Below are 25,001 nucleotides of genomic sequence, written 5' to 3' on the forward strand. Positions count from 1 at the left end.
AGCCTCGAAACCTTAATGACTTGGAGAAGATCTGCAAAGAGGAGTGGGACAAAATCCCTCCTGAGATGTGTGCAAACCTGGTGGCCAACTACAAGAAACATCTGACCTCTGTGATTGCCAACAAGGGTTTTGCCACCAAGTACTAAGTCATGTTTGGCAGAGAGGTCAAATACTTATTTACCTCATTAAAATGCTAATCAATTTATAACATTTTTAACATGCGTTATTTTTGATTTTTTTTGTTGTTATTCTGTCTCTCACTGTTCAAATAAACCTACCATTAAAATTATAGACTGATCATTTCTTTGTCAGTGGGCAAACGTACAAAATCAGCAGGGGATCAAATACTTTTTTCCTTCACTGCATGAACATAACAAGATTCTGAGACATGTGACAACTGAGACATGTGACTAACATAAATTGAATAATGTGTCCCTGAACAAAGGGGGGGTCAAAATCAAAAGTAACAGTCAGTATCTGGTGTGGTCACCAGCTGCATTAAGTATTGCAGTGCATCTCCTCCTCATGGACTGCACCAGATTTACCAGTTCTTGCTGTGAGATGTTACCCCAATCTTCCACCAAGGCACCTGCAAGTTCCTGGACATTTCTGGGGGGAATTGCCCTAGCCCTCATCATCCAATCCAACAGGTCCCAGACATGCTCAATGGGATTGAGTTCCGGGCTTTTCGCTGGCCATGGCAGAACACTGACATTCCTGTCTTGCAGGAAATCACGCACAGAATAAGCAGTATGGCTGGTGGCATTGTCATGCTGGAGGGTCATGTCAGGATGATTCTGCAGGAGGATGTCTTCCCTGTAACGCACAGCGTTGAGATTGCCTGCAATGACAACAAGCTCAGTCTGATGATGCTGTGACACACCGCCCCAGACCATGATGGACCCTCCACCTCCAAATCGATCCCCCTCCAGAGTACAGGCCTCGGTGTAATGCTCATTCCTTCGACAATAAACGCGAATCCGACCATCACCCCTGGTGAGACAAAACCGCGATTTGTCAGTGAAGAGCACTTTTTGCCAGTCCTCTCTGGTCCGTCCAGCGACGGTGGGTTTGTGCCCATAGGCAACGTTGTTACCGGTGATGTCTGGTGACGACCCGCCTTACAACAGGCCTACAAGCCCTCAGTCCAGCCTCTCTCAGCCTATTGCGGACCGTCTGAGCACTGATGGAGGGATTATGATTTCCTGGTGTAACTCGGGCAGATGTTGTTGCCATCCTGTACTTGTCCCGCAGGTGTGATGTTCGGATGTACCGATCCTGTGCAGGTGGAGTTACATGTGGTCTGCCACTGCGGGGACGATCAGCTGTCTGTCCTGTCACCCTGTAGCGCTGTCTTCGGCATCTCACAGTACAAACATTGCAATTTATTGCCCTGGCCACATCTGCAGTCCTCATGCCTCCTTGAAGCATGCCTAAGGCATGTTCACACAGATGAGCAGGGACCCTGGGCATCTTTCTTTTGGTTTTTCTTTTGGTTCTTTCTTTTTTTTTCAGAGTCAATAGAAAGGCCTCTTTAGTGTCCTAAGTTTTCATAACTGTGACCTTAATTACCTTCCATCTGTAAGCTGTTAGTGTCTTGACGACCGTTCCACAGGTGCATGTTCATTAATTGTTTATGGTTCATTGAACAAGCATGGGAAAAAAAACCTTTACAATGAAGATCTATTTGGATTTTTACGAATTATCTTTGAAAGACAGGGTCCTGAAAACGGGACGTTTCTTTTTTCTGAGTTTAGGTTCTAGATGTCAGGAAGCTTGGCCCCAGTGATGTGCTGGGCCTTATGCATTACCCTCTGTAGCGGCTTTACGGTCAAATGCCAAGCAGTTGCCATACCAGGTGGTGATGCAACCGGTCATAATGCTCTCGGTGGTGCAGCTGTAGAACTTTTTGAAGATCTTGGGACCCATGCCAAATCTTTTCAGTCTCCTGAGGGGAAAAGGTGTTGTCATGCCCTCTTCACAACTGTCTTGGAGTGTTTGGACCATGATAGTTTGTGGCCCTTTGAAGGGAAACAGGTGACACTAGGCATATAGAGCACCATTAGATCTACACTTTTAGAAAAAAAAAGTGTCCCAAATGGGTTTTTCAGTTAGGTTTTCAGGTTACTCTTGGATCCCAAAATGGTTATACCTTGAACCAAAAGGATTCTATCTAGAACCAAAACAGGTTCTTCAAAGGGACCTCTTATGGGGAAAGTCCCATTTTAGGTTCTAGATAGCATCTTTTTTTCTAAGAGTGTAGCCTATTTAAGAAATGTGCCAGAGATATAATCAATAATCAACTCAATAAGAAACATATCCAAGATAATGTAGCTTATGGTGAGTCCCTTTTAATATTTATTAATATTTGGAGAGTCCACACCTTGCTTTTCATATTCCACAGCCCCTGAATAGCCAGATGTGGTAATCAACACACGCTTTCGGAAGGGCCCTTCCATCTCTATAGTATTAGACCTACAGGCCTCCTCCCATGGTCTCGAAAGTCAAAAGACAATGGGCTTGTTCGACATTGCAGCCAAAGGTGCAGGCAACTACCAACTTACTGATCTACAAAGAACATTGCATCATAAATAACTACTCATTATTATTTGTAGATCAGTCAGTCTCAATTTACTCATGATACATTACAGTTATGATCCTTTTCGAACACAGCCATAGTCAGAAGACATATAAGGAGCGTATCAGATACACAAATTCTGGGCAGGCGTGTGTAGAACATCAGATCTTTTCAACACAGGAGGTTGGTGGCACCTTAGTTAGGGAGGATGGGCTCATGGTAATGGCTGGAGCGGAATCAGTGGAATGGTATCAAATACATCATGCCATTCCATTCGCGCCATTCCAACCATTGTTATGAGCTGTCCTCTCAGCAGCCTCCACTGCTTTCCAATGCCTGGATAAGCTTTTACGTCTCATGAACCACATGAATATCATATAATTATCTTCTAATATGAGCAGGCTTGCGCAGAATGTATATCTGGTAAGATGTATTACCATGTAAGATGTAAATGTGCGTCCAAGCTGGTACGTTGCGATTGACATGATTTCCCGAAACTTGCCAAGCACTCCATGCATTGTCTCCCTGTTATGAGCTGTCACCAATGGCTGTCATCAGAGATGGAAGAGGAAGTGCCGCTCGCTGTTGTTTTGTTTTGTTTTCTGGTTCAATGAAAGTCAATGAAACAAGTAGACCAGGCTGACCTGCTATTGCATTGGTGTCTATGGGAGACACCTAGTTAAGTAGACTGGAACTTACCATTTTTTCCAATGGTAAATGGCCTGAGTGAACTATCTTTAGTTACCCACCAACTTTTCTGCCACTTGACAGTCTAGGCCAGGGGTGTCAAACTCATTCCATGGAGGACCTATTGTCTGCAGGTTTTTGTTTTTTCTTTTCAATTAAGCCCTAGACAACCAGGTGTGGGGAGTTCCTTACTAATTAGTGACCTTAATTCATTAATCAAGTACAAGGGGAGAGCAAAAACCCGCACTCGGCCCTCCGTGGAATGAGTCTGACACCTGTGGTCTAGAGTTTAGACCGAGTAGAATAGACACAGATAGAACAATGAGCCAGATGTTTCACCAGATGTTTCATCTGAGCCAAATATGGTGATGAGAGGAAGCCCAGTGGCCGGCAGTGGGAGAAGATTGAGTGAGATGGATTTCGGACAACATTCTGCTAATTTTCTCATCGATGAAACCTTTGATCTCAATATATGTTTCTGTTCCTAAAACTAGAACCTATTACGAACAGAGTGGACTAAGTTTTGTAGATTTTACCGTTTGCCAAAGTTTCTGAAAATTAGAAGGAGTGCAAGGGCGAATTGAGTTATTGCAAACGTGCACTTCGTGAAGTAGGCATTCCCTAATGGAAATATGAAAATAAATACTCAAACACACCAATAGGATCTCGCTAGCTCATACATGGCTCTGCCCACCTCCTTGCTTGTTCTGCCCACTATGATTATTTTGTCGCATTGAAAATGACAGGCTGGGGTTTTGGGGCCGTCGTTGACTGAGGTTGGTGGATGAAGGAGTTGTGACACTTCTTATGCTCTCAAAATGTTGGCACCCGGAGAATACACGTTTCAGAGGTGAGCAGGACGATCAAGAGATGGAGTTACAGTGCCTTGCGAAAGTATTCGGCCCCCTTGAACTTTGCGACCTTTTGCCACATTTCAGGCTTCAAACATAAATATATAAAACTGTATTTTTTTGTGAAGAATCAACAACAAGTGGGACACAATCATGAAGTGGAACGACATTTATTGGATATTTCAAACTTTTTTAACAAATCAAAAACTGAAAAATTGGGCGTGCAAAATTATTCAGCCCCCTTAAGTTAATACTTTGTAGCGCCACCTTTTGCTGCGATTACAGCTGTAAGTCGCTTGGGGTATGTCTCTATCAGTTTTGCACATCGAGAGACTGACATTTTTTCCCATTCCTCCTTGCAAAACAGCTTGAGCTCAGTGAGGTTGGATGGAGAGCATTTGTGAACAGCAGTTTTCAGTTCTTTCCACAGATTCTCGATTGGATTCAGGTCTGGACTTTGACTTGGCCATTCTAACACCTGGATATGTTTATTTTTGAACCATTCCATTGTAGATTTTGCTTTATGTTTTGGATCATTGTCTTGTTGGAAGACAAATCTCCGTCCCAGTCTCAGGTCTTTTGCAGACTCCATCAGGTTTTCTTCCAGAATGGTCCTGTATTTGGCTCCATCCATCTTCCCATCAATTTTAACCATCTTCCCTGTCCCTGCTGAAGAAAAGCAGGCCCAAACCATGATGCTGCCACCACCATGTTTGACAGTGGGCATGGTGTGTTCAGGGTGATGAGCTGTGTTGCTTTTACGCCAAACATAACGTTTTGCATTGTTGCCAAAAAGTTCAATTTTGGTTTCATCTGACCAGAGCACCTTCTTCCACATGTTTGGTGTGTCTCCCAGGTGGCTTGTGGCAGACACTTTTTATGGATATCTTTAAGAAATGGCTTTCTTCTTGCCACTCTTCCATAAAGGCCAGATTTGTGCAATATACGACTGATTGTTGTCCTATGGACAGAGTCTCCCACCTCAGCTGTAGATCTCTGCAGTTCATCCAGAGTGATCATGGGCCTCTTGGCTGCATCTCTGATCAGTCTTCTCCTTGTATGAGCTGAAAGTTTAGAGGGACGGCCAGGTCTTGGTAGATTTGCAGTGGTCTGATACTCCTTCCATTTCAATATTATCGCTTGCACAGTGCTCCTTGGGATGTTTAAAGCTTGGGAAATCTTTTTGTATCCAAATCCGGCTTTAAACTTCTTCACAACAGTATCTCGGACCTGCTTGGTGTGTTCCTTGTTCTTCATGATGCTCTCTGCGCTTTTAACGGACCTCTGAGACTATCACAGTGCAGGTGCATTTATACGGAGACTTGATTACACACAGGTGGATTGTATTTATCATCATTAGTCATTTAGGTCAACATTGGATCATTCAGAGATCCTCACTGAACTTCTGGAGAGAGTTTGCTGCACTGAAAGTAAAGGGGCTGAATAATTTTGCACGCCCAATTTTTCAGTTTTTGATTTGTTAAAAAAGTTTGACATATCCAATAAATGTCGTTCCACTTCATGATTGTGTCCCACTTGTTGTTGATTCTTCACAAAAAAATACAGTTTTAAATCTTTATGTTTGAAGCCTGAAATGTGGCAAAAGGTTGCAAAGTTCAAGGGGGCCGAATACTTTCGCAAGGCACTGTATGTCGGGATGCCACCAGGCCACTAGCAAAGCCGGGAGAAGAGAAATATTGGGACAGGAACATGGAAAAGTGGATTTCGGAGGAGGAATGGAGGAGGGTAAAGAGAAAGGAGAGGTCAAAGGGAATGAGGAAAGCTGAGGTTAAATCTGAATTTGATGAAGATAGTGATTAAAAGGGAGATGGTCTGTCGAAGATGACTGGGGTCAAGTAAAAACAGAGTGAGATGTCTGAACAGAGTGAGATATCTGCCAGACCGAGTTCTGGAGGTAAAATGGAAGTGAATGAGGGAGTTTTAAGTGAGATGAAAGGTGCGGTGAGTCTTGCATCGATGGACATGGTTATAATAAAGTTGAGTTTGGCCCAGTGGGAGTGAGATTCAGGCCTTTTGGCTGTTCCATGTGTGGTATCAGGTTGGGTGGAAAAGATTTTGAGTACTGTTAAATCAGTGAAGGTAACTCAAAGTGGACCTGTAATGTTTGTCTGGTTTTCTTCTGCCAAAAGGGAATGGCCACGCAACTCGGGTCAAGTACCGTTTCTTCATTTGCTCTTAGGAACAGGGCACCATTGAAATGATTGACTTCTGGGGTACCGTTTAATGTGGAGGTGGAGCAACTGAAGTTGAACATCCCTGGTGTTTGTGACGCCCGTCGTTTGGTGTGACACAGACCCGATGGGGAGTGTGGTGAAGCAGAGTTGTCACAGTCTGTCCTTTTGCGTTTTGAATCAGAGTCATGTTAGGATATATCAGTCATCCTGTTAGAGCTTTTGTGCCGAATCCACATCGGTGTTTCGGGTAAAATGCTTATGGTCATGTCGCAGCAGTGTGTAGGAGAGAGATTCCAAGATGTGAGAAGTGTGCAGGAGTGCATGGGACAGAGGATTATGTTGTTTCGGTGGAAAGAGTTGTCTGTGTCAACTGTAGGGCTGCCTATGTTGCTGGGGATCAGAAGTGTCTGGTGAAAGAGAGGCAGGTTGAGGTGGCCAGAGTCAGAGTAGTGCAGAAGGTGTCATATGCTGAGGCAGTGAAGAAAGTAGAGGAGGATGGGTCAAGAGTGAGGAATCCTGAGAGGATCCCTGTGAGTAGTAGATCTGTGCAGCACAGAGGGATAAGCAAACGAGTGAAATATATATTTTTATTTTATTTATTTCACCTGTATTTAACCAGGTAGGCCAGTTGAGAACAAGTTCTCATTTACAACTGCGACCTGGCCAAGATAGAGCAAAGCAGTGCGACAAAAAACAACACAGAGTTACACATGGGAAAAACAAACGTACAGTCAATAACACAATAGAAAAGTCTATATACAGTGTGCGCAAATGTATACGATTAAGTAGGTAAGGCAATAAATACAGTGAGGGAAAAAAGTATTTGATCCCCTGCTGATTTTGTACGTTTGCCCACTGACAAAGAAATGATCAGTCTATAATTTTAATGGTAGGTTTATTTGAACAGTGAGAGACAGAATAACAACAAAAAAATCCAAAAAAACGCATGTCAAAAATGTTATAAATTGATTAGCATTTTAATGAGGGAAATAAGTATTTGACCCCCTCTCAATCAGAGAGATTTCTGGCTCCCAGGTGTCTTTTATACAGGTAACGAGCTGAGATTAGGAGCACACTCTTAAAGGGAGTGCTCCTAATCTCAGTTTGTTACCTGTATAAAAGACACCCGTCCACAAAAGCAATCAATCAAATCGGTGGGTACGGTGGGATTCTAAATGGTCGGTGATCTGTTTGTTAACAAGACTTTAGAAAGGCAGGGTGGGATAGATATAGGTCTGTAACAGTTTGGGTCTAGAGTGTCACCCCCTTTGAAGAGGGGGATGACCGCGGCAGCTTTCCAATCTTTAGAGATCTCAGACGATATGAAAGAGAGGTTGAACAGGCTAGTAATAGGGGTTGTAACAATTACGGCGGATAATTTTAGAAAGAGACGGTCCAGATTGTCTAGCCCAGCTGATTTGTAGGGGACCATATTTTGCAGCTCTTTCAGAACATCAGCTATCTGGATTTGGGTGAAGGAGAAATGGGTGAGGCTTGGGCAAGTTGCTGTGGGGGGTGCAGTGCTGTTGACTGTAGGGTGCTACAGTGCTGTGCTGTGCAGTGCTGTGGGGGTAGCCAGGTGGAAAACATGGCCAGCCTTAAAGAAATGCTTATTGAGATTCTCGATTATTGTAGATTATCGGTGGTGACAGTGTTTCCTAGTCTCAGTGCAGTGGGCAGCTGGGAGGAGGTGCTCTCATTCTCCATGGACTTTACAGTGTCCCAGAACTTTTTGGAATTAGTGCTACAGGATGCAAATATCTGTTTGAAAAAGCTAGCCTTTGCTTTCCTAACTGACTGTGTATATTGGTTCTTAACTTCCCTGAAAAGTTGCATATCGCAGAGCTAATCGATGCTAATGCAGTAACGCCACAGGATGTTTTTGTGCTGGTCAAGTGCAGTTAGGTCTGGAGTGAACCAAGGGCTATATCTGTTCTTAGTTCTAAATTTTTTTGAACGGGGCATGCTTATTTAAAATAGTGAGGAAAGCATTTTTAAAGAATAACCAGGCATCCTCTACTGACGGAATGAGGTCAATATCCTTCCAGGATACCTGGGGCAGGTAGATGAAAAAGGCCTGCTCGCTGAAGTGTTTCAGGGAGCGTTTGACAGTGATGAGTGGAGGTAATTTGACCGCTGACCCATTACGGATGCAGGCAATAAGGCAGTTATCGCTGAGATCCTGGTTGAAGACTGCAGAGGTGTATATAAAGGGCAGGTTGGTCAGGATGATATCTATGAGGGTGCCCGTGTTTACGGATTTAGGGTTGTACCTGGTGGGTTCCATGATAATTTGTGAGATTGAGGGCATCTAGCTTAAATTGTAGGACGGCCGGGGTGTTAAGCATGTCCCAGATTAGGTCACATAACAGTACAAACTCTGAAGATAAATGGGGGGCAAATAATTTGCATATGGTGTCCAGTGCACAGCTGGGGGTTGAGGGGGATCTATAACAAGTGGCAACAGTGAGAGACTTGTTTCTGGAAAGGTGGATTTTTAAAAGTAGAACCTCAAACTGTTTGTGCACAGACCTGGATAGCATGACAGAACTCTGCAGGGAACTCTGCAGTATCTTTCAACTCCACTCCCTTTGGCAGTTCTATCTTGGTGGAAAATGTTGTCGTTGGGGATGGAAATATTGGAATTTTTGGTGGCCTTCCTAAGCCAGGATTCAGACACGGCTAGGACATCAGGGTTGGCAGAGTGTGCTAAAGCATAGAGTAAAACAAACTTAGGGAGGAGGCTTCTGATGCATGAAACCAAGGCTTTTGCGGTTACAGAAGTCAACAAAGGATAGCGCCTGGGGAATAGGAGTGGAACTAGGGGCTACAGGGCCTGGGTTAACCTCTACATCACCAGTGGAACAGAGGAGGCGGATGAGGGTACGGCTAAAGGCTATAAGAACTGGTTGTCTAATGTGTTGGGGACAGAGAATAAAAGGAGCAGATATATGCTTCAGTAAGGTTGGCTTCTTATCGTTCATAGCAATGGTAATCAACCGTATCGCTGAAATGGACCGTAAATCACAGACAATTTAGGTTGTGGTGGCAGCTGCAGAGACGTACTTGAGTGTATGAGATACAGGGTGTGTTGAGTGGTGGTGTTCTGTCCTCCCAGGCAGTTGGCATGGTGCAGGAACAGATAAGGTCAAAGTAGTGGAAAGGGGTAGGTTTTTTTTTTATTTATTTTCCTTTTTTGCCATTTTGTATCAAAGTATAATGGAATTATACTATTGTCCAATTGGGGGCGGTAATGCTTTTTTTGAACGCCAACCGCAGTTAAACCACACAGAAGAAGAATCCAGGCTGCTGTCTATCGTTTGACCAAATACTTTTTATAGCAAAACCAAGATAGACCACAGCCCGTCGTTTCTATTGGGAACAAATTAGTCATAGTGGGCAGAGCCAAGCACAAGCTGGCAGGTCCTATTGGTGCGTTCTTACAGATATTTGCATATTTCCGTTAGGGAACGTCTGCTATGTGAAGTGTGCGGGTGCAAAAACCCAATTCGCCTTTGCACTCCTTCTTAAACAATGCAATTTTTTTTACATCTTTGGGGAAAAGTCTAAAAAACGTTGTTCGCTCTGTTCGTAACAGATTATAGCGTTTGGAAAAATTCTGCGGAACGTTGGACAAAATCAATCTAACGTCATCACTACCATATGTATTATTGAGTGGAAACGCCAAGCGGATGCTTCATATTTATACATCCAGTGAAATATCTGTCTCATTGTTCTATCTGCGGTTCGACTGTTGATCCGGAAACTCACTGAGGGACATACTCTTCCGCTCCGAGATTTGTTTTAGTAAATATATGATATTGAGTTACTATTAAAGATAATAGTATTGTTAATATAGTAACTTGTTCTACTGTCAATGGTTCAACATATTAGACACACTAACAATAGCTCGTTAGATTGTCAAAGTGTTGGGGGAGTGGAAGTGATCGTTATTTGCCATATATGCAACTTGAACTGTGATCGAAGTAGCCTACGTCCATGCAGGGTATAACGTCAGGTCTGCTAGGCTACTCCGGACAGTCGATCGAAGTAGCCTACGTCCATGCAGGATATAACGTTAGGTATACTAGGCTACTCCGGACAGTTGCTCTGTGAACAATTTAGGGGAAATGACAGGAAAGGTAACAGCAATCAAATCCTTTTCCTATTAAATGTAATTTAATCAGTTTGCCAAAATGCATTGTCGTTTGTCTAGATTGTCAAGTAAACTTTTTTGTGGATTATCGATGTTACATTTAATACATTGCCCTGATCTTTTGATTGATATTCCGTAGGCTAGACATAATGATATATTGATGCACAGACATTAGTGCTATCGCCAATGTTAAGGTCACAAGTCAAATTGAATTTAGATTAGTGATGTAGACAATACCACTGCATTTGATTTATCATCTCAAGTCTCCAACAAGTGTAGTAGCCTAGCCTAAAGGCCTACACGTCCCCAAGACCATCTCATTTGAAACACACAAATTGCTGACAGAGCTGGGAATCCCTGATCATATTGAACTATCTATTTTTGCTCTTTAGGTTGAAGGGATGAAGCAGAAAAAGACTAAATGGAAGGATTTCCTCGAGAATATCAGTGTGCTGCAATGGATACTGACCTTCCTCTTATTAGGTGAGACCCCATGTTTACATGTATCTGTGCTTGTACATTTGTGTGTGTGAGAGAGAAACATGCTTTTTAATTAAATGTTTTTAACCATTATTTAACTAGGCAAGTCAGTTAAGAACAACTTATTTACAATGACTGCCTACACCGACCTAACCCAGACAATGCTGGGCCAATTGTTCACCGCCCTATGGGACTCCCAATCACAGCCGGATGTGATACAGCCTGGAATCAACCTGGGTCTGTAGTGACGTCTCTAGCACTTAGATGCAGTGCCTTGCGCCGCTCGGGAGCCCTTATGCTGACTGGCATTGAGCAAAATGTATGTGTCATATTTTGCATCCCTCCCTGTGGACCCACTCACCATTCCCTATTCCTCAGGTCTGGCTTGTATTGGGTTGATGGTGTACCTTATGTTTACCTCTCTGTGGCCACTGCCTACTCTCTACTTCATATGGCAGTTGAAGGACTGGCACACACCTGAAAGAGGTACTGGCATACTGAATGTTGCCCTGAATTCTTCAATGTTGTGCATTTTTCAAGTGATACTAATCTCTTTTTAAGGTCCTATTTAACTCTCAAGTAAACAAAAAAATGAATTCCTGAATGTGTGCAACTTAATTTGCTTGTATGAAAGTTCTGCTCTGTCACCACCAGGTGGCAGGAGAACTGCATTTGTGAGAAACTGGAAAATGTGGAAACATGTAAGGGACTACTTCCCAATGAAGGTATGTTGATGATGACAAGCTTTGTAAATTGACCTGAATGATTGTTTTGTTTTTTTGTCTTAATCATTTTAAACACCCTGCTTCTCTCTCCCAATCTGTATCTCTCTCCCTGCCTTTGTTCAGTTGGTGAAGACAGCGGAGTTGAATCCAAACAAGAACTACATCTTAGGGTGTCATCCTCATGGAGTCATGAGTATGGGAGCCTTTACCTCTTTCAGCACTGAGGCCTGTGGCTTTATGGACCTCTTCCCTGGGGTGCGCTCCTGCCTCTGCATACTAGGTGGCATCTTCAAGGTCCCCCTCTACAGGGAATATGCCATGGCCACAGGTATATATGGCTTCCAGGGAAGTTTAGCTCTCTGGAAGCTGTAGTAGTGGATATTGTAAGAAGATGTAAATGTTTAATGTGAGGAAAAGGGATGTTGTGGTGTTGCCAATCAATCACCATGAATTCCCCCCTTATTGTAACACAATGTCCTTTTACTCGCCTCTGTTCAATAAATTACTCTGTCTGTTATTCCTCTCATCAGGTTGTTATCCAGTCAGCAGGCCCAGTCTAGAGCACCTTCTGTCTAAAAGTGGGAAAGGCAATGCGGTAGTGATTGTGATAGGGGGCGCTGCTGAGTCTCTGCTGAGTCTGCCTGGGGTCAATACTGTGTATATGAAGCAGAGGAAAGGCTTCGTCCGGGTGGCCCTGGAGTTTGGGTGAGTGATCTATCTTATCACTCACACTGATGCAGACTACTGCCAATCTAGTAAGGCCAACCTTACTTTGCTACCTGACACCTTTACGGTTTTTACTTTTTAATTACTGTTTATATTTTGGGATTTTCCCTTACTCAACTTTTTTCATTCAACTTTTTCACTCCGGAAGCTTTATCAGGACATGGTTCGTCAGGACCTCATACAGTCGAAGCTAAGTAGTAACATTAACATGATGCCTTCTAATTGCAGTCGCTGTACTCATAATATACAGGAGAACGATCGCCTTACAGCGAGGATAGCTGTGCTACAAGCCCAGCTTCAGACGCAATTGTTAGGCAAGGGTAATTTCAGTGTAGGAAAGGATGAAACCGCATCTGTGCCACCAGTAAGTGCAGATAGTAATGTTAGTATAAATCCCCTCACACGGTCCCCGCAGCCGGACAACTTTCATGGTTTCTGGAGGGAAATGCTGTAGAAATGCTCAACCGGTGTCGCTCATTCAGCCGACAAACTTTCAACCGGTTTTCCCCATCAAGCAGTGAGTCGGAGTCAGAGGCCGAGCCTTCTCTTGTCTCTACTCCTCCCGTTACGGGGTCTGAGACACCGAAGCTTCCCACCATTAGCTCTGACATATTGAAAACCCTAGTCATTGGCGACTCCATTACCCGCAGTATTAGACTTAAAACGAATCATCCAGCGATCATACACTGTTTACCAGGGGGAAGGGCTACCGACGTTAAGGCTAATCTGAAGATGGTGCTGGCTAAAGCTAAAACTGGCGAGTATAGAGATTGTTATCCACGTCGGCACCAACGATGTTAGGATGAAACAGTCAGAGGTCACAAAGCGCAACATAGCTTCAGCGTGTAAATCAGCTAGAAATATGTCGGCATCGAGTAATTGTCTCTGGCCCCCTCCCAGTCAGGGGGAGTGATGAGCTCTACAGCAGAGTCTCACAGGGCTGACGTGAGTAACTACAGGCCCATTAGTATACTACCTGTGGTGTCAAAGGTTGTTAAAGTGTGTAGCAGAACAACTGATTGCCCACCTCAACAACAGCCCCTTCACATTACATTCCATGCAGTTTGGCTTCAGAGCGAAACACTCCACAGAAACGGCCAACTGCTTTCTTCTGGAAAATGTGAAGTCCAAGATGGACAAAGGGGGTGCTGTTGGGGCTGTGTTTCTGGACCTAAGGAAGGCTTTTGATACTGTTAACCATGAGATTCTCATCACAAAATTGTCCAAGTTCAACTTTTCCCCTGATGCCTCGAGATGGATGAAATCATACCTTGAAGGCAGAACTCAGTGTGTCAGAGTGAGCAATGAGCTGTCGCCTACTCGTAGCTATGATGTGGGCGTGCCCCAAGGGTCAATACTGGGGCCCCTCCTGTTCAGCCTGTACATTAATGATCTGCCTTCTGTCTGTACTGGGTCTGAAGTTCAAATGTATGCAGATGATACAGTGATATATGTGCATGCAAAGAGCAAACAACAAGCTGCACAAGAACTCACTACTGTAATGGTCCAGGTTACAAAGTGGCTCAGTGACTCGTGTTTGCATCTCAATGTGAAAAAAACTGTTTGCATGTTCTTCACAAAGAGGGCAACAGATGCTACTGAGCCAGATGTCTGTGTCAGGGGAGAAGCTCCAGGTGGTATCCGATTTTAAGTACCTTGGCATCATACTTGATTCCAACCTCTCTTTTAAAAAGCATGTGAAAAAGGTAATTCAAATAACCAAATTCAACCTAGCTAATTTCCGATTTATACGAAATTGTTTGACTACAGAGGTAGCAAAACTGTACTTCAAATCTATGATACTCCCCCACTTAACATACTGCTTGACTAGTTGGGCCCAAGCTTGCTGTACAACATTAAAACCTATTCAGTCTACAAACAGGCTCTCAAAGTGCTTGATAGGAAGCCCAATAGCCATCATCATTGTCACATCCTTAGAAAGCTCTTGAGTTGGGAAAATCTTGTGCAATACACCGACGCATGTCTTGTATTCAAGATCCTTAATGGCCTGGCTCCCCCCCCACTCAATATTTTTGTTAAACAGAAAACCCAGACATATGGCAGCAGATCCACAAGGTCTGCCATGAGAGGTGACTGTATAGTTCCCCTAAGGAAAAGCACCTTTAGTAAATCTGCATTCTCTGTGAGAGCTTCCCATGTCTGGAATACACTGCCATCAGACACACAACTGCACCACATATCACACTTTCACAAAATGCTTGAAGACATGGCTAAAGGTCAATCAGATTTGTGAACATGGTCCCTAGCTGTGTGCCGCTTTCCATGTTGTCTGTAGCTTGTGAGGTGTGGAAACACTTTGTTGCTTTTATGAATTTTGTCTTGCTGCTTTTTGTTTTGTTGCTCTGTCTGTATGCTACGTCTTGCTTGTCCTATGTTGCTCTGTCTGTATGCTATGTCTTGCTTGTCCTATGTTGCTATGTCTTGCTTGTTCTATGCTGCTATTGTCTATATTGTAATTGTTTTTAATAACCTGCCCAGGGACTGCGGTTGAAAATTAGCCGGCTGGCTAAAACCGGCACTTTTACTGAAACGTTGATTAATGTGCACTGTCCCTTTAAAAATAAAAAATAAACTCAAACAACTCAATCGCTGGTTGAAAACTGTTTTCTGCCCTCCCAAAAGATAGAAATTTAGATAATTGCCCCTCTTTCTGGGACTCACCCACAAACAGGACCTAGCCTGCTGAGGAGTGATGGACTCCATCCTAGCTGGAGGGGTGCTCTCATCTTATCTACCAGCATAGACAGGGCTCTAACTCCTCTAGCTCCACAATGAAATAGGGTGCAGGCCAGGCAGCAGGTTGTTAGCCAGCCTGCCAGCTTAGTGGAATCTGCCACTAGCGCAGTCAGTGTAGTCAGCTCAGCTATCCCCATTGAGACCGTGTCTGTGCCTCGACCTAGGTTGGGCAAAACTAAATATGGCGGTGTTCGCCTTAGCAATCTCACTAGGACAAAGACCTCCATTCCTGTCATTATTGAAAGAGATCGTGATACCTCACATCTCAAAATAGGGCTACTTAATGTTAAATCCCTTGCTTCAAAGGCAATTATAGTCAATGAACTAATCACTGATCATAATCTTGATGTGATTGGCCTGACTGAAACATGGCTTAAGCCTGATGAGCCATCATCGACTCAGTGGGTTTTGTCCAACATGTCTCTGGACCTACTCACTGTCACAGTCATACTCTGGACCTAGTTTTGTCCCATGGAATAAATGTTGTGGATCTTAATGTTTTTCCTCATAATCCTGGACTATTGGACCACCATTTTATTACGTTTGCAATTGCAACAAATAATCTGCTCAGACCCCAACCAAGGAGCATCAAAAGTTGTGCTTTAAATTCACAGGCAACACAAAGATTCCTTGATGCCCTTCAAGATTCCCTCTGCCTACCCAAGGACGTCAGAGGACAAAAATCAGTTAACCGCCTAACTGAGGAACTCAATTTAACCTTGCGCAATACCCTAGATGCAGTTGCACCCCTAAAAACTAAAAACATTTCTCATAAACTAGCTCCCTGGTATACAGAAAATACCCGAGCTCTGAAGCAAGCTTCCAGAAAATTGGAACGGAAATGGCGCCACACCAAACTGGAAGTCTTCCGACTAGCTTGGAAAGACAGTACCGTGCAGTATCGAAGAGCCCTCACTGCTGCTCGATCATCCTATTTTTTTTTTTCCAACTTAATTGAGGAAAATGAGAACAATCCAAAATTACTTTTTGATACTGTCGTAAAGCTAACTAAAAGGCAACATCCCCCAAGTGAGGATGGCTTTCACTTCAGCAGTAATAAATTAATGAACTTCTTTGAGGAAAAGATCATGATTATTAGAAAGCAAATTACGGACTCCTCTTTAAATCTGCGTATTCCTTCAAAGCTCAGTTGTCCTGAGTCTGCACAACTCTGCCAGGACCTAGGATCAAGAAACACTTAAGTGTTTTAGTACTATATCAATGATGAAATGAAAATAATCATGGCCTCTAAACCTTCAAGCTGCATACTGGAACCTATTCCAACTAAACTACTGAAAGAGCTGCTTCCTGTGCTTGGCCCTCCTACGTTGAACACAATAAATGGCTCTCTATCCACCGGATGTGTACCAAACTCACTAAAAGTGGCAGTAATAAAGCCAAACCTTGACCCAGAAAATATAAAAAACTATCGGCCTATATCGAATCTTCCATTCCTCTCAAACATTTTAGAAAAGTCTGTTGCGCAGCAACTCACTGCCTTCCTGAAGACAATGTATACAAAATGCTTCAGTCTGGTTTTAGACCCCATCATAGAACTGAGACTGCACTTGTGAAGGTGGTAAATTACCTTTTAATGGCATCAGACCGAGGCTCTGCATCTGTCCTCATGCTCCTAGACCTTAGTGCTGCTTTTGATACCATCGATCACCACATTCTTTTGGAGAGATTGGAAACCCAAATTGGTCTACACGGACAAGTTCTGGCCTGGTTTAGATCTTATCTGTCGGAAAGATATCAGTTTGTCTTTGGGAATGGTTTGTCTGACAAATCAACTGTACATTTCGGTGTTCCTCAAGGTTCTGTTTTAGGAGCACTATTGTTTTCACTATATTTTACCTTTTGGGGATGTCATTTGAAAACACAACTTTCACTGCTATGTGGATGACACACAGCTGTAAATTTCAATGAAACATGGTGAAGCCCCAAAATTGCCCTCACTAGAAGCCTGTGTTTCAGACATAAGGAAGTGGATGGCTGCAAACATTCTACTTTTAAACTCGGACAAAACAGAGATGCTTGTTCTAGGTCCCAAGAAATAAAGATCTTCTGAATCTGACAATGTTAATGGTCGTACAGTCACCTCAAATAAAACTGTGAAGGACCTCGGCGTTACTCTGGACATTGGTCTCTCTTTTGCTGAACATATCAAGACTGTTTCAAGGACAGCTTTTTTCCTTCTACGTAAACATTGCAAAAATCAAACTTTCTGTCAAAATGATGCGGAAAAATTAATCCATGCTTTTGTTACTTCTAGATTAGACTACTGCAATGCTCTACTTTCCGGCTACCCAGATAAAGCACTAAATAAACTTCAGTTAGTGCTAAATACAGCTGCTAGAATCCTGACTAGAACCAAATAAATTGATCATATTACTCCAGTGCTAGCCTCCCTACATTGGCTTCCTGTCAAGGCAAGGGCTGATTTCAAGGTTTTACTGATAACCTGCAAAGCCTTACATGGGCTTGCTCCTACCTATCTCTCAGATTTGGTCCTGCTGTACATACCTACACGTACGTTATGGTCACAAGACGCAGGCCTCCTAATTGTCCCTATAATTTCTAAGCAAACAGCTGGAGGCAGGGCATTCTCCTATAGAGCTCCATTGTTATGGAATGGTCTGCCTACCCATGTGAGAGACGCAAACTCTGTCTCAACCTTTAAGTCTCTACTGAAGACTCATCTCTTCAGTGGGTCATATGATTGAGTGTAGTCTGGCCCAGGAGTGTGAAGGTGAATGGAAAGGCTCTGGAGCAATGAAACGCCCTTGCTGTCTCTACCTGGCCGGTTCCCCTCTTTCCACTGGGATTCTCTGCCTCTAACCCTATTACAGGGGCTGAGTCACTGGCTTACTGGTGCTCTTTCATGCCGTCCCTAGGAGGGGTGCGTCACTTGAGTGGGTTGAGTCACTGATGTGATCTTCCTGTCTGTGTTGGCACCCCCCCCCCTTGGGTTGTGCCGTGGTGGAGATCTTTGTGGGATATACTCGGCCTTGTCTCAGGATGGTAAGTTGGTGGTTGAAGATATCCCTCTAGTGGTGTGGGGGCTGTGCCTTGTCAAAGTGGGTGGGGTTATATCCTTCCTGTTTGGCCCTGTCCGGGGGTATCATCGGATGGGGCCACAGTGTCTCCTTGACCCTCCTGTCTCAGCCTCCAGTATTTATGCTGCAGTAGTTTGTGTCGGGGGGCTAGGGTCAGCTTGTTATATCGGGAGTACTTTTCCTGTCTTATCCGGTGTCCTGTGTGAATTTAAGTATGCTCTCTCTAATTCTCTCTTTCTTTCTCTCTCGGAGGACCTGAGCCCTAGGACTATGCCTCAGGACTACCTGGCATGATGACTCCTTGCTGTCCCCAGTCCACCTGGCCGTGCTGCTGCTCCAGTTTCAACTGTTCTGCCTGCGGCTATGGAATCCTGACCTGTTCACCGGACGTGCTACCTGTCCCAGACCTATTATTTGACTATGCTGGTCATTTATGAACATTTGAACATCTTGGCCATGTTCTGTTATCTCCACCCGGCACAGCCAGAATAGGACTGGCCACCCCTCATAGCCTGGTTCCTCTCTAGGTTTCTTCCTAGGTTTTGGCCTTTTCTAGGGAGTTTTCCTAGCCAACGTGCTTCAACACCTGGATTGCTTGCTGGTTGGGGTGTTAGGCTGGGTTTCTGTACAGCACTTTGAGATATCAGCTGATGTACGAAGGGCTATATAAATACATTTGATTTGATTTATGGATGGACCAGTAGTGAGAGGCCACAAATGCACAAGAAAGAAGTGTTGTAGTTATAAAAAAAATACAACCATACATCACATAGCTACATCATTGATCCACTGAACTGACTGGCTAACTGCTTTTGGCTGTGTTTTAAGAATGACTTTTTTTGTACATTTATTAGATAACAACCCAGTGGGTCAGTTCTCATCTCTCTCGTTGTTCCTCAGGGCTGACCTGGTGCCTGTCTACTCGTATGGGGAGAACAATATCTTCCGCCAGGTGATCTTCACAGAGGACAGTGTGGGCTGGAGGTTGCAGCAACTCTTTAAGAAGCTCATGGGCTTTGCCCCCTGTCTGTTCGTGGGTGAATGCTGGTTCTGGATGCCTTACCACTGCCCTGTTACCACTGTCGGTCAGTGACTATGTCAACGAAATGCCTTGCTTAATTTACTGATTAACTTATCATTTTGAAAATGCACAGCGTTGTCTTATGATCTACAATCACTTCCAGAGTCGCCATCGGTTACTGAGGTATAGCTTTTTTCTGTTACACAGTAGTTTGCAAAAGTAGTGGCTTCAGAAGTGTTTTAGTGAGTTTTAAAGTCACTTTAATTCACTAGATTAGAAAACCGCTTCGAGTGACTCTGATTATAGAACGTAGCTTTAAACAAATGCGCTCTCTCTTTGTGATACGGTATGCACAGCAACATAGTGTTAAGTATCTCACTCTGCTCCACCCATTTTTGTGTATTCCTCTCCAGTGGGTAGTCCTATCCCAGTGCCAAAGCGGCCTTCCCCCACTCAGGAGGAAGTGGATCACTACCATGGCCTCTACATGGAGGCCCTGGCCAAGCTCTTCCATGGACACAAGGCCAGCTGTGGACTCTCAGACAGCCACGAGCTGCGCATCATATAGGCCAATCATTTAGACTGTTCCCACAAGGACTATGTGAATGACGAGATGTGTCATGGTGTCTTTCTGTCAGATACTGTAGCCAACCTCCACAGTGAGACTACTTGAATGAACATATTCCAACTCAGGATCCAGCGATGTCCCAATCATTGATCCCTGGATCCACTAAGCTGCCTGGCTAATAACTTTGGACTGTATTTACTGTAAGGGAACAGTGCATGTGCTTTAATGTACCAATAATTTAACCACTTTGGTAAGGGTTTTTTCAGTTGTTCAGGTACACCAAAAAAAAATTATTGAGGCAAGCCGAAGTCGGTAACCCCTTCGTCACGTCGGTAGTCAACAGTAGGATTCTTCAGTAAAATCTTTGTTGTCATTCAGCAAGAGGCGACTCATTTTCATGCACATTTTTTAATTGAGAAATACTGCACCAAACATGTAAAATGCGTGACTAAGATCTCCTCTGCAAAAACTTCAAAATTAATGACAGATTTCTTGAGTCATCTTAGATGAATTCGGACTATTTTGAGAAAGTGTATACTGACTAGGACTTTGGCTAGCCAACCAGCCGGACTGAAGCATACTGACGCTTTCCACTCATCCAACATCCCACATCTCAATGTTATTACCCCCCCCCCCCCCCAAAAGCTGTTAAGTACAACACGCGCACACACACCACAACTCAACGACTTTTGGGGGTAATAATATTGATTGATACTGGCAAGATGCACAGTGCAACAGGTAGATATTATTTATATTTTTAGTAGTTGTAATGTGTGTGTTATATATCCCTCCTATCCATCACAGACCATCGGTGGTGGTGGTACAGGTTGCCATGGAGATGTCTGGATGAGTGGAATGCCCTGCAGGAGTTGAGGCGGAGTTTAACCTCCATAAGCCTGACAGCATGGTGCCCTCTAAAGGAGTCATTATGCTTCAGTTTGGGTGGCACCTAGCCGAACCTAACGAGTGTGCTCGCATACTCCATTGTTTGAAAAATGAGAAAAAAAGTGGCATATGAGACGCTGTAGCCAATAAATACTTTCTCAAAATAGTTAGAATTAATCTAAGATAACTGAAAAATTCTGTCATTAATGTTGACGTTTTTGCCAGAGGGATCTTAGTAACACAATTGTACATCTGAAAAAGAATGCACCAAACATCTTAGTTAATGAAAAAATGTGCATGAAAATGAGTCGTCTCTCATTAAATGACACAGACATTATTAAAGAATCCCTACTGTTGACCAATCACCGACGAAGGGGCGTAGACTTCAGCTCCGAATTTAGGCTCGCCTCCAGAAAAACATTTGTGTTCCCGAACAGCAGAAAAAACCCTCACCGAAGTCCATAACGAACAAAAACGTCACAAAATGTTGTCTTAATTAATGCACAAACTCTACTAAACAGTTTCGGCTGGGAATCATGCTGACGCCTTTAAAATACTCTCCATTTCATAACAAACAGAGATTGATTGTGATTTAGGATTTATAAGGAAATACTGTGCATACACTTCTACATGAATGTGGATGCTACCATGATTACAGGTAGTCCTGAATGAATCGTGAATAATGATGAGGGAGAAAGTTAGAGACATAAATATCAGACACCTGTGAAAGGAGGGAGAGAGGGAGTCATTGCTAAATTATGAGTGGAGAAACTCTCACAAGTTCTACCCATCACAACACTAACAACATTCAACCAAAAGAGAAGAGACCAGGTACACCCTCTGCCAGTGGTGTACCTGGTTTCATGTTGCGTGCCCAGGCAGCGGACACAGCAGTAGCGCGCCCCACAGGAAAAAGTGACGCTGGGGCAGTTTGGAGGGCTCGGCACAGGCAGTCGAGTCCCTCATTCCGACTCAGTTCCTATAGCGAGCAGCTGGAGATGAAAGGAAACATGGATTGTGAAGAGAAAGAGCAAATGATTAAAGAGAGGGGAGGAACGCAGGGCCATATTTATGGACCTCACCTCTTCCAGTAGAGCCAGGATTTTTTTCTGAAATCTCTATTTGAAATAATCTCGTGTTTTCTTCTTCTGGACAGATCAGTGATTGCAAAACTTGTGTATTAGGTATCTCTGATTTGATTATGTTTGCTTTAGACTCATGGCTGTCCTCAAACTGGGGGAGCGTCTTGGTCAGCTGGTTTAGGCTGGAATGAGGATCATAAATTGTCCTTTTCGAAGTGTCTTTAGCTGTCTGGTTAAAGGCCAATTTATGCTTCATCCGAAAATGTGATCGGAGGCTTTGTATGGAGGTTGTGACACCATTGTGGAGCCTCCGGAAGCATTCAGAGGCCAAATCAAGCTCCGTGCACCTCTCAAATGTTGTAACAATGCAGCGGGCTCCGCATTGACGTGATTGGTTGAAGCATGTTGTCTTCTTTTGACTCTATACTCCAAAAGTATGGATTTGAAATCAACTTTAATTATCTTCATCCATATTGGGTGAACGGTATAGAAATTACAGCACTTTTGGTACATAGTCCCCCCATTTTAGGGGAGCAAAAGTATTGGGACAAATTCACTTACCGGTATGCGTATTAAAGTAGTAAGAAGTTAGGTATTTGGTCCCATGGGAGCGGTACTTCCTGTATAAACGCATACTCACTTATTTTTGAATATTATTTTAGTTATTTGCAACAAGGAAAACTAAGTGATAGACGACAATACAGATTAAAACAAAAGAAACTGTGCATGTCTGGTTGGAACCCCAAGGGGTTATATGAAAACGTCACATCAAAATAAACAATATACAATACATAAGTACAAAAATAAAAAAGGTTTGTTAAAACAGATAACAAAACTTACTAATTATAAATGTATAAATTAATTGTAATCATGAAAAAAATATATGTTTTTGTTTATTTGGGTGTGTACATGTGAGTGTATTGACACCATATGGAGAAGATTACAGAGTAGTTTGGTTCATCAGGCTGACCCCAAGTCTTTGCTTGGAAGTTATTGCGGGATGATGATGTTTTGGCAATGTGAAGATAAGAATTCCAGGGTATGGTACCTCCATGTCTGACAGTGACCTGGCAATGTGAAGATAAGAATTCCAGGGTATGGTACCTCCATGTCTGACAGTGACCTGGCAATGTGACGATAAGAATTCCAGGGTATGGTACCTCCATGTCTGACAGCGACCTGGCAATGTGACGATAAGAATTCCAGGGTATGGTACCTCCATGTCTGACAGCGACCTGGCAATGTGACGATAAGAATTCCAGGGTATGGTACCTCCATGTCTGACAGCGACCTGGCAATGTGACGATAAGAATTCCAGGGTATGGTACCTCCATGTCTGACAGTGACCTGGCAATGTGACGATAAGAATTCCAGGGTATGGTACCTCCATGTCTGACAGCGACCTGGCAATGTGAGGTCTTGTGTTATTTCGGTGGATTTCAGAATTAACCTGGAAGAGTCCATTGAAGGGTTTAAGTAAACTGTCTGGGCTGTATAAATATTTGTAGATAGAAGTGCATAATTGGCGTACATTAATGTCATAAATAGACAACATATTGAATTTCTTAAACAAATGTGCAGTTGGTGCCAGGTAATTACAGGTGGCCAGTCTTGAAAATGTATTTTAAATTGTACTGGAATTTTTTTAATGTTTGTGCTTTTCTAATGACTGTTTCCTGTGTTCATGCAAGTGTGACTGACTGAACAAATCCTCACTGTCAGTAGCTGCATTTTGACAGTACGTCCAGACCTTTGTTTTGAGAATGAAAGATATCTGTTTCAAGATCTCAGCTTAGAGAGAAGAAGCCTCGTGAGGTATTGGTATGTCACATGTTATGAGCCAGTATTGGTCAGTCACATGAATGAAACAAAATGGTAATGATGAATGAATTATGCTAAATCATGCAAATATAACTTGTCTGTGTATATCCCTATTTAAGACAACTGCTGGGACTGCCCCTGCAGAGCTCCTGATTGACAAGTGTACTATAGGGCATTGAGTTGGTTGGAACCTCTCCAGCGTGCTGATAATAAAGGATGATTCATTTAAGATTGACTTTGAGAGTCTCTGGTGGTAATTTCCACAACATGGTAGTGAATTTCCACGACAATTTGGCGTCACGAACTACATAATTGATTCTGCCTGCAGAGTTTTCCCAGTGGGGGTCTGCGAGGAAAACCGGTGGCCCATTTTATGAAGCGTGAGGGAAATTCCCATCTGACCAAAAGAGGACAAGAACCTGCCCAGATCAGACTCTTACTGTGAGCTGCGCAGGAGGAGACACATCATCTGCAAACAATTGAGGGATGGCAACTGATTTCAGTAAGTCAATTTAAAGGAATTTGTATAAAAATTATATTTAAAATATAAATAAACAAAGATGTAGAAGGATGGTACCACTAACCTACAAGATAACACAAGGTGTTTTTGAATACCAGGTGTTATTTACATGTATGGGAAGTGGCAAGACTATAGAACCTATAGAGACCATAGCAATCTATTACTATATCAACTATTGACACAATGGATGCTGAGGGACTGTAGATGCTGAGGCACTATAGATGCTGTAGGGACCATAGATGCTATAGCTATAGGGACTATGGATACTCAGGGACTATAGATGCTCAGGGACCATGGATACTGTAGAGACTATGGCGACTGTAGAGACTATAGAGGAACTGCAGAAGATACATATGATGTGGAAGAAGAGAGAAGACTAGAGCGAGGGCAAGTAACAGTAGCACGCTCCACTGACAGCTGTCTGTAGGCGTTTATAAGAGAAATGTGCACGTGGTCTGCAGCCACTGGTAGAGAATAGCATAAGGTGCACTCTGTGCTATTTTATATGTATAGTGAAGATATGATGCATAGGAGATAACGGCAGAGAATCGTTGAAGATGCTCATGGGGTAATAAGGGAGATTACAGAGTGTGTTTGGGAATTGTACTAAGTGAATGTGGATGTGAAAGTTGTGTATGGTTGTGTTAGTGAGGAAAGGATGTGTTAAACTGATTGGAATTTGGATAATAAGCTGATTGATTGAAATTTGGATGTTAAGCTGATTGAAATGTGGATAAAAAGCTGACTGAACAGAGTGAATGAGAGCTGTAAGGGGACTAGCTCCAGTGGGAAAGAGGATTACTGATTCTGTGTGAGCTGAGTTTTCAGATCTATAACATTATCATGGGGTTCTGTCCACCACTGCCCATCGATCTACAGGCTGTGAGCAC

General features: G+C 43.3%; 1 protein-coding gene across 3 annotated transcripts; it reads left to right on the forward strand.

The window, feature by feature from the left end:
- Window positions 1-7,698: 7,698 nt before the first annotated feature.
- Window positions 7,699-23,823, forward strand: mogat3b (monoacylglycerol O-acyltransferase 3b). 3 transcript variants are annotated; one of them, XM_090186464.1, is made up of 8 exons: window positions 7,699-7,798; window positions 10,860-10,950; window positions 11,326-11,433; window positions 11,602-11,672; window positions 11,796-12,000; window positions 12,203-12,377; window positions 19,115-19,299; window positions 19,649-23,823. In XM_090186464.1, the coding sequence occupies exons 2-8, from the start codon at window positions 10,869-10,871 to the stop codon at window positions 19,801-19,803; spliced, it is 981 nt and encodes a 326-aa protein (XP_090042590.1). In that variant the 5' UTR covers window positions 7,699-7,798; window positions 10,860-10,868; the 3' UTR covers window positions 19,804-23,823. The 3 variants fall into 3 exon arrangements, 2 of the variants coding, with proteins under 2 accessions (XP_090042590.1, XP_021473889.3); XM_021618214.3 differs by lacking the exon at window positions 7,699-7,798 and adding an exon at window positions 9,598-10,453; XR_016483670.1 differs by lacking the exon at window positions 7,699-7,798 and adding an exon at window positions 9,714-10,453 and having other exon boundaries at window positions 18,467-19,299; window positions 19,649-21,263.
- The last annotated feature ends 1,178 nt before the right edge of the window (window positions 23,824-25,001 follow it).

The sequence above is a fragment of the Oncorhynchus mykiss genome, chromosome 10 (genome assembly GCF_057628025.1).
Source record: "Oncorhynchus mykiss isolate SJ-2025 chromosome 10, ASM5762802v1, whole genome shotgun sequence".
NCBI classification, from domain to species: Eukaryota; Metazoa; Chordata; class Actinopteri; order Salmoniformes; family Salmonidae; genus Oncorhynchus; species Oncorhynchus mykiss.

What these genes read in the sequence shown, in the direction of transcription:
- mogat3b (XM_021618214.3), top strand. An exon ending in CTGGCACACACCTGAAAGAG is followed by an intron (nt 11,434 to 11,601) that starts GTACTGGCATAC and finishes TGTCACCACCAG; the next exon opens with GTGGCAGGAGAACTGCATTT. An exon ending in CTGCCCTGTTACCACTGTCG is followed by an intron (nt 19,300 to 19,648) that starts GTCAGTGACTAT and finishes ATTCCTCTCCAG; the next exon opens with TGGGTAGTCCTATCCCAGTG.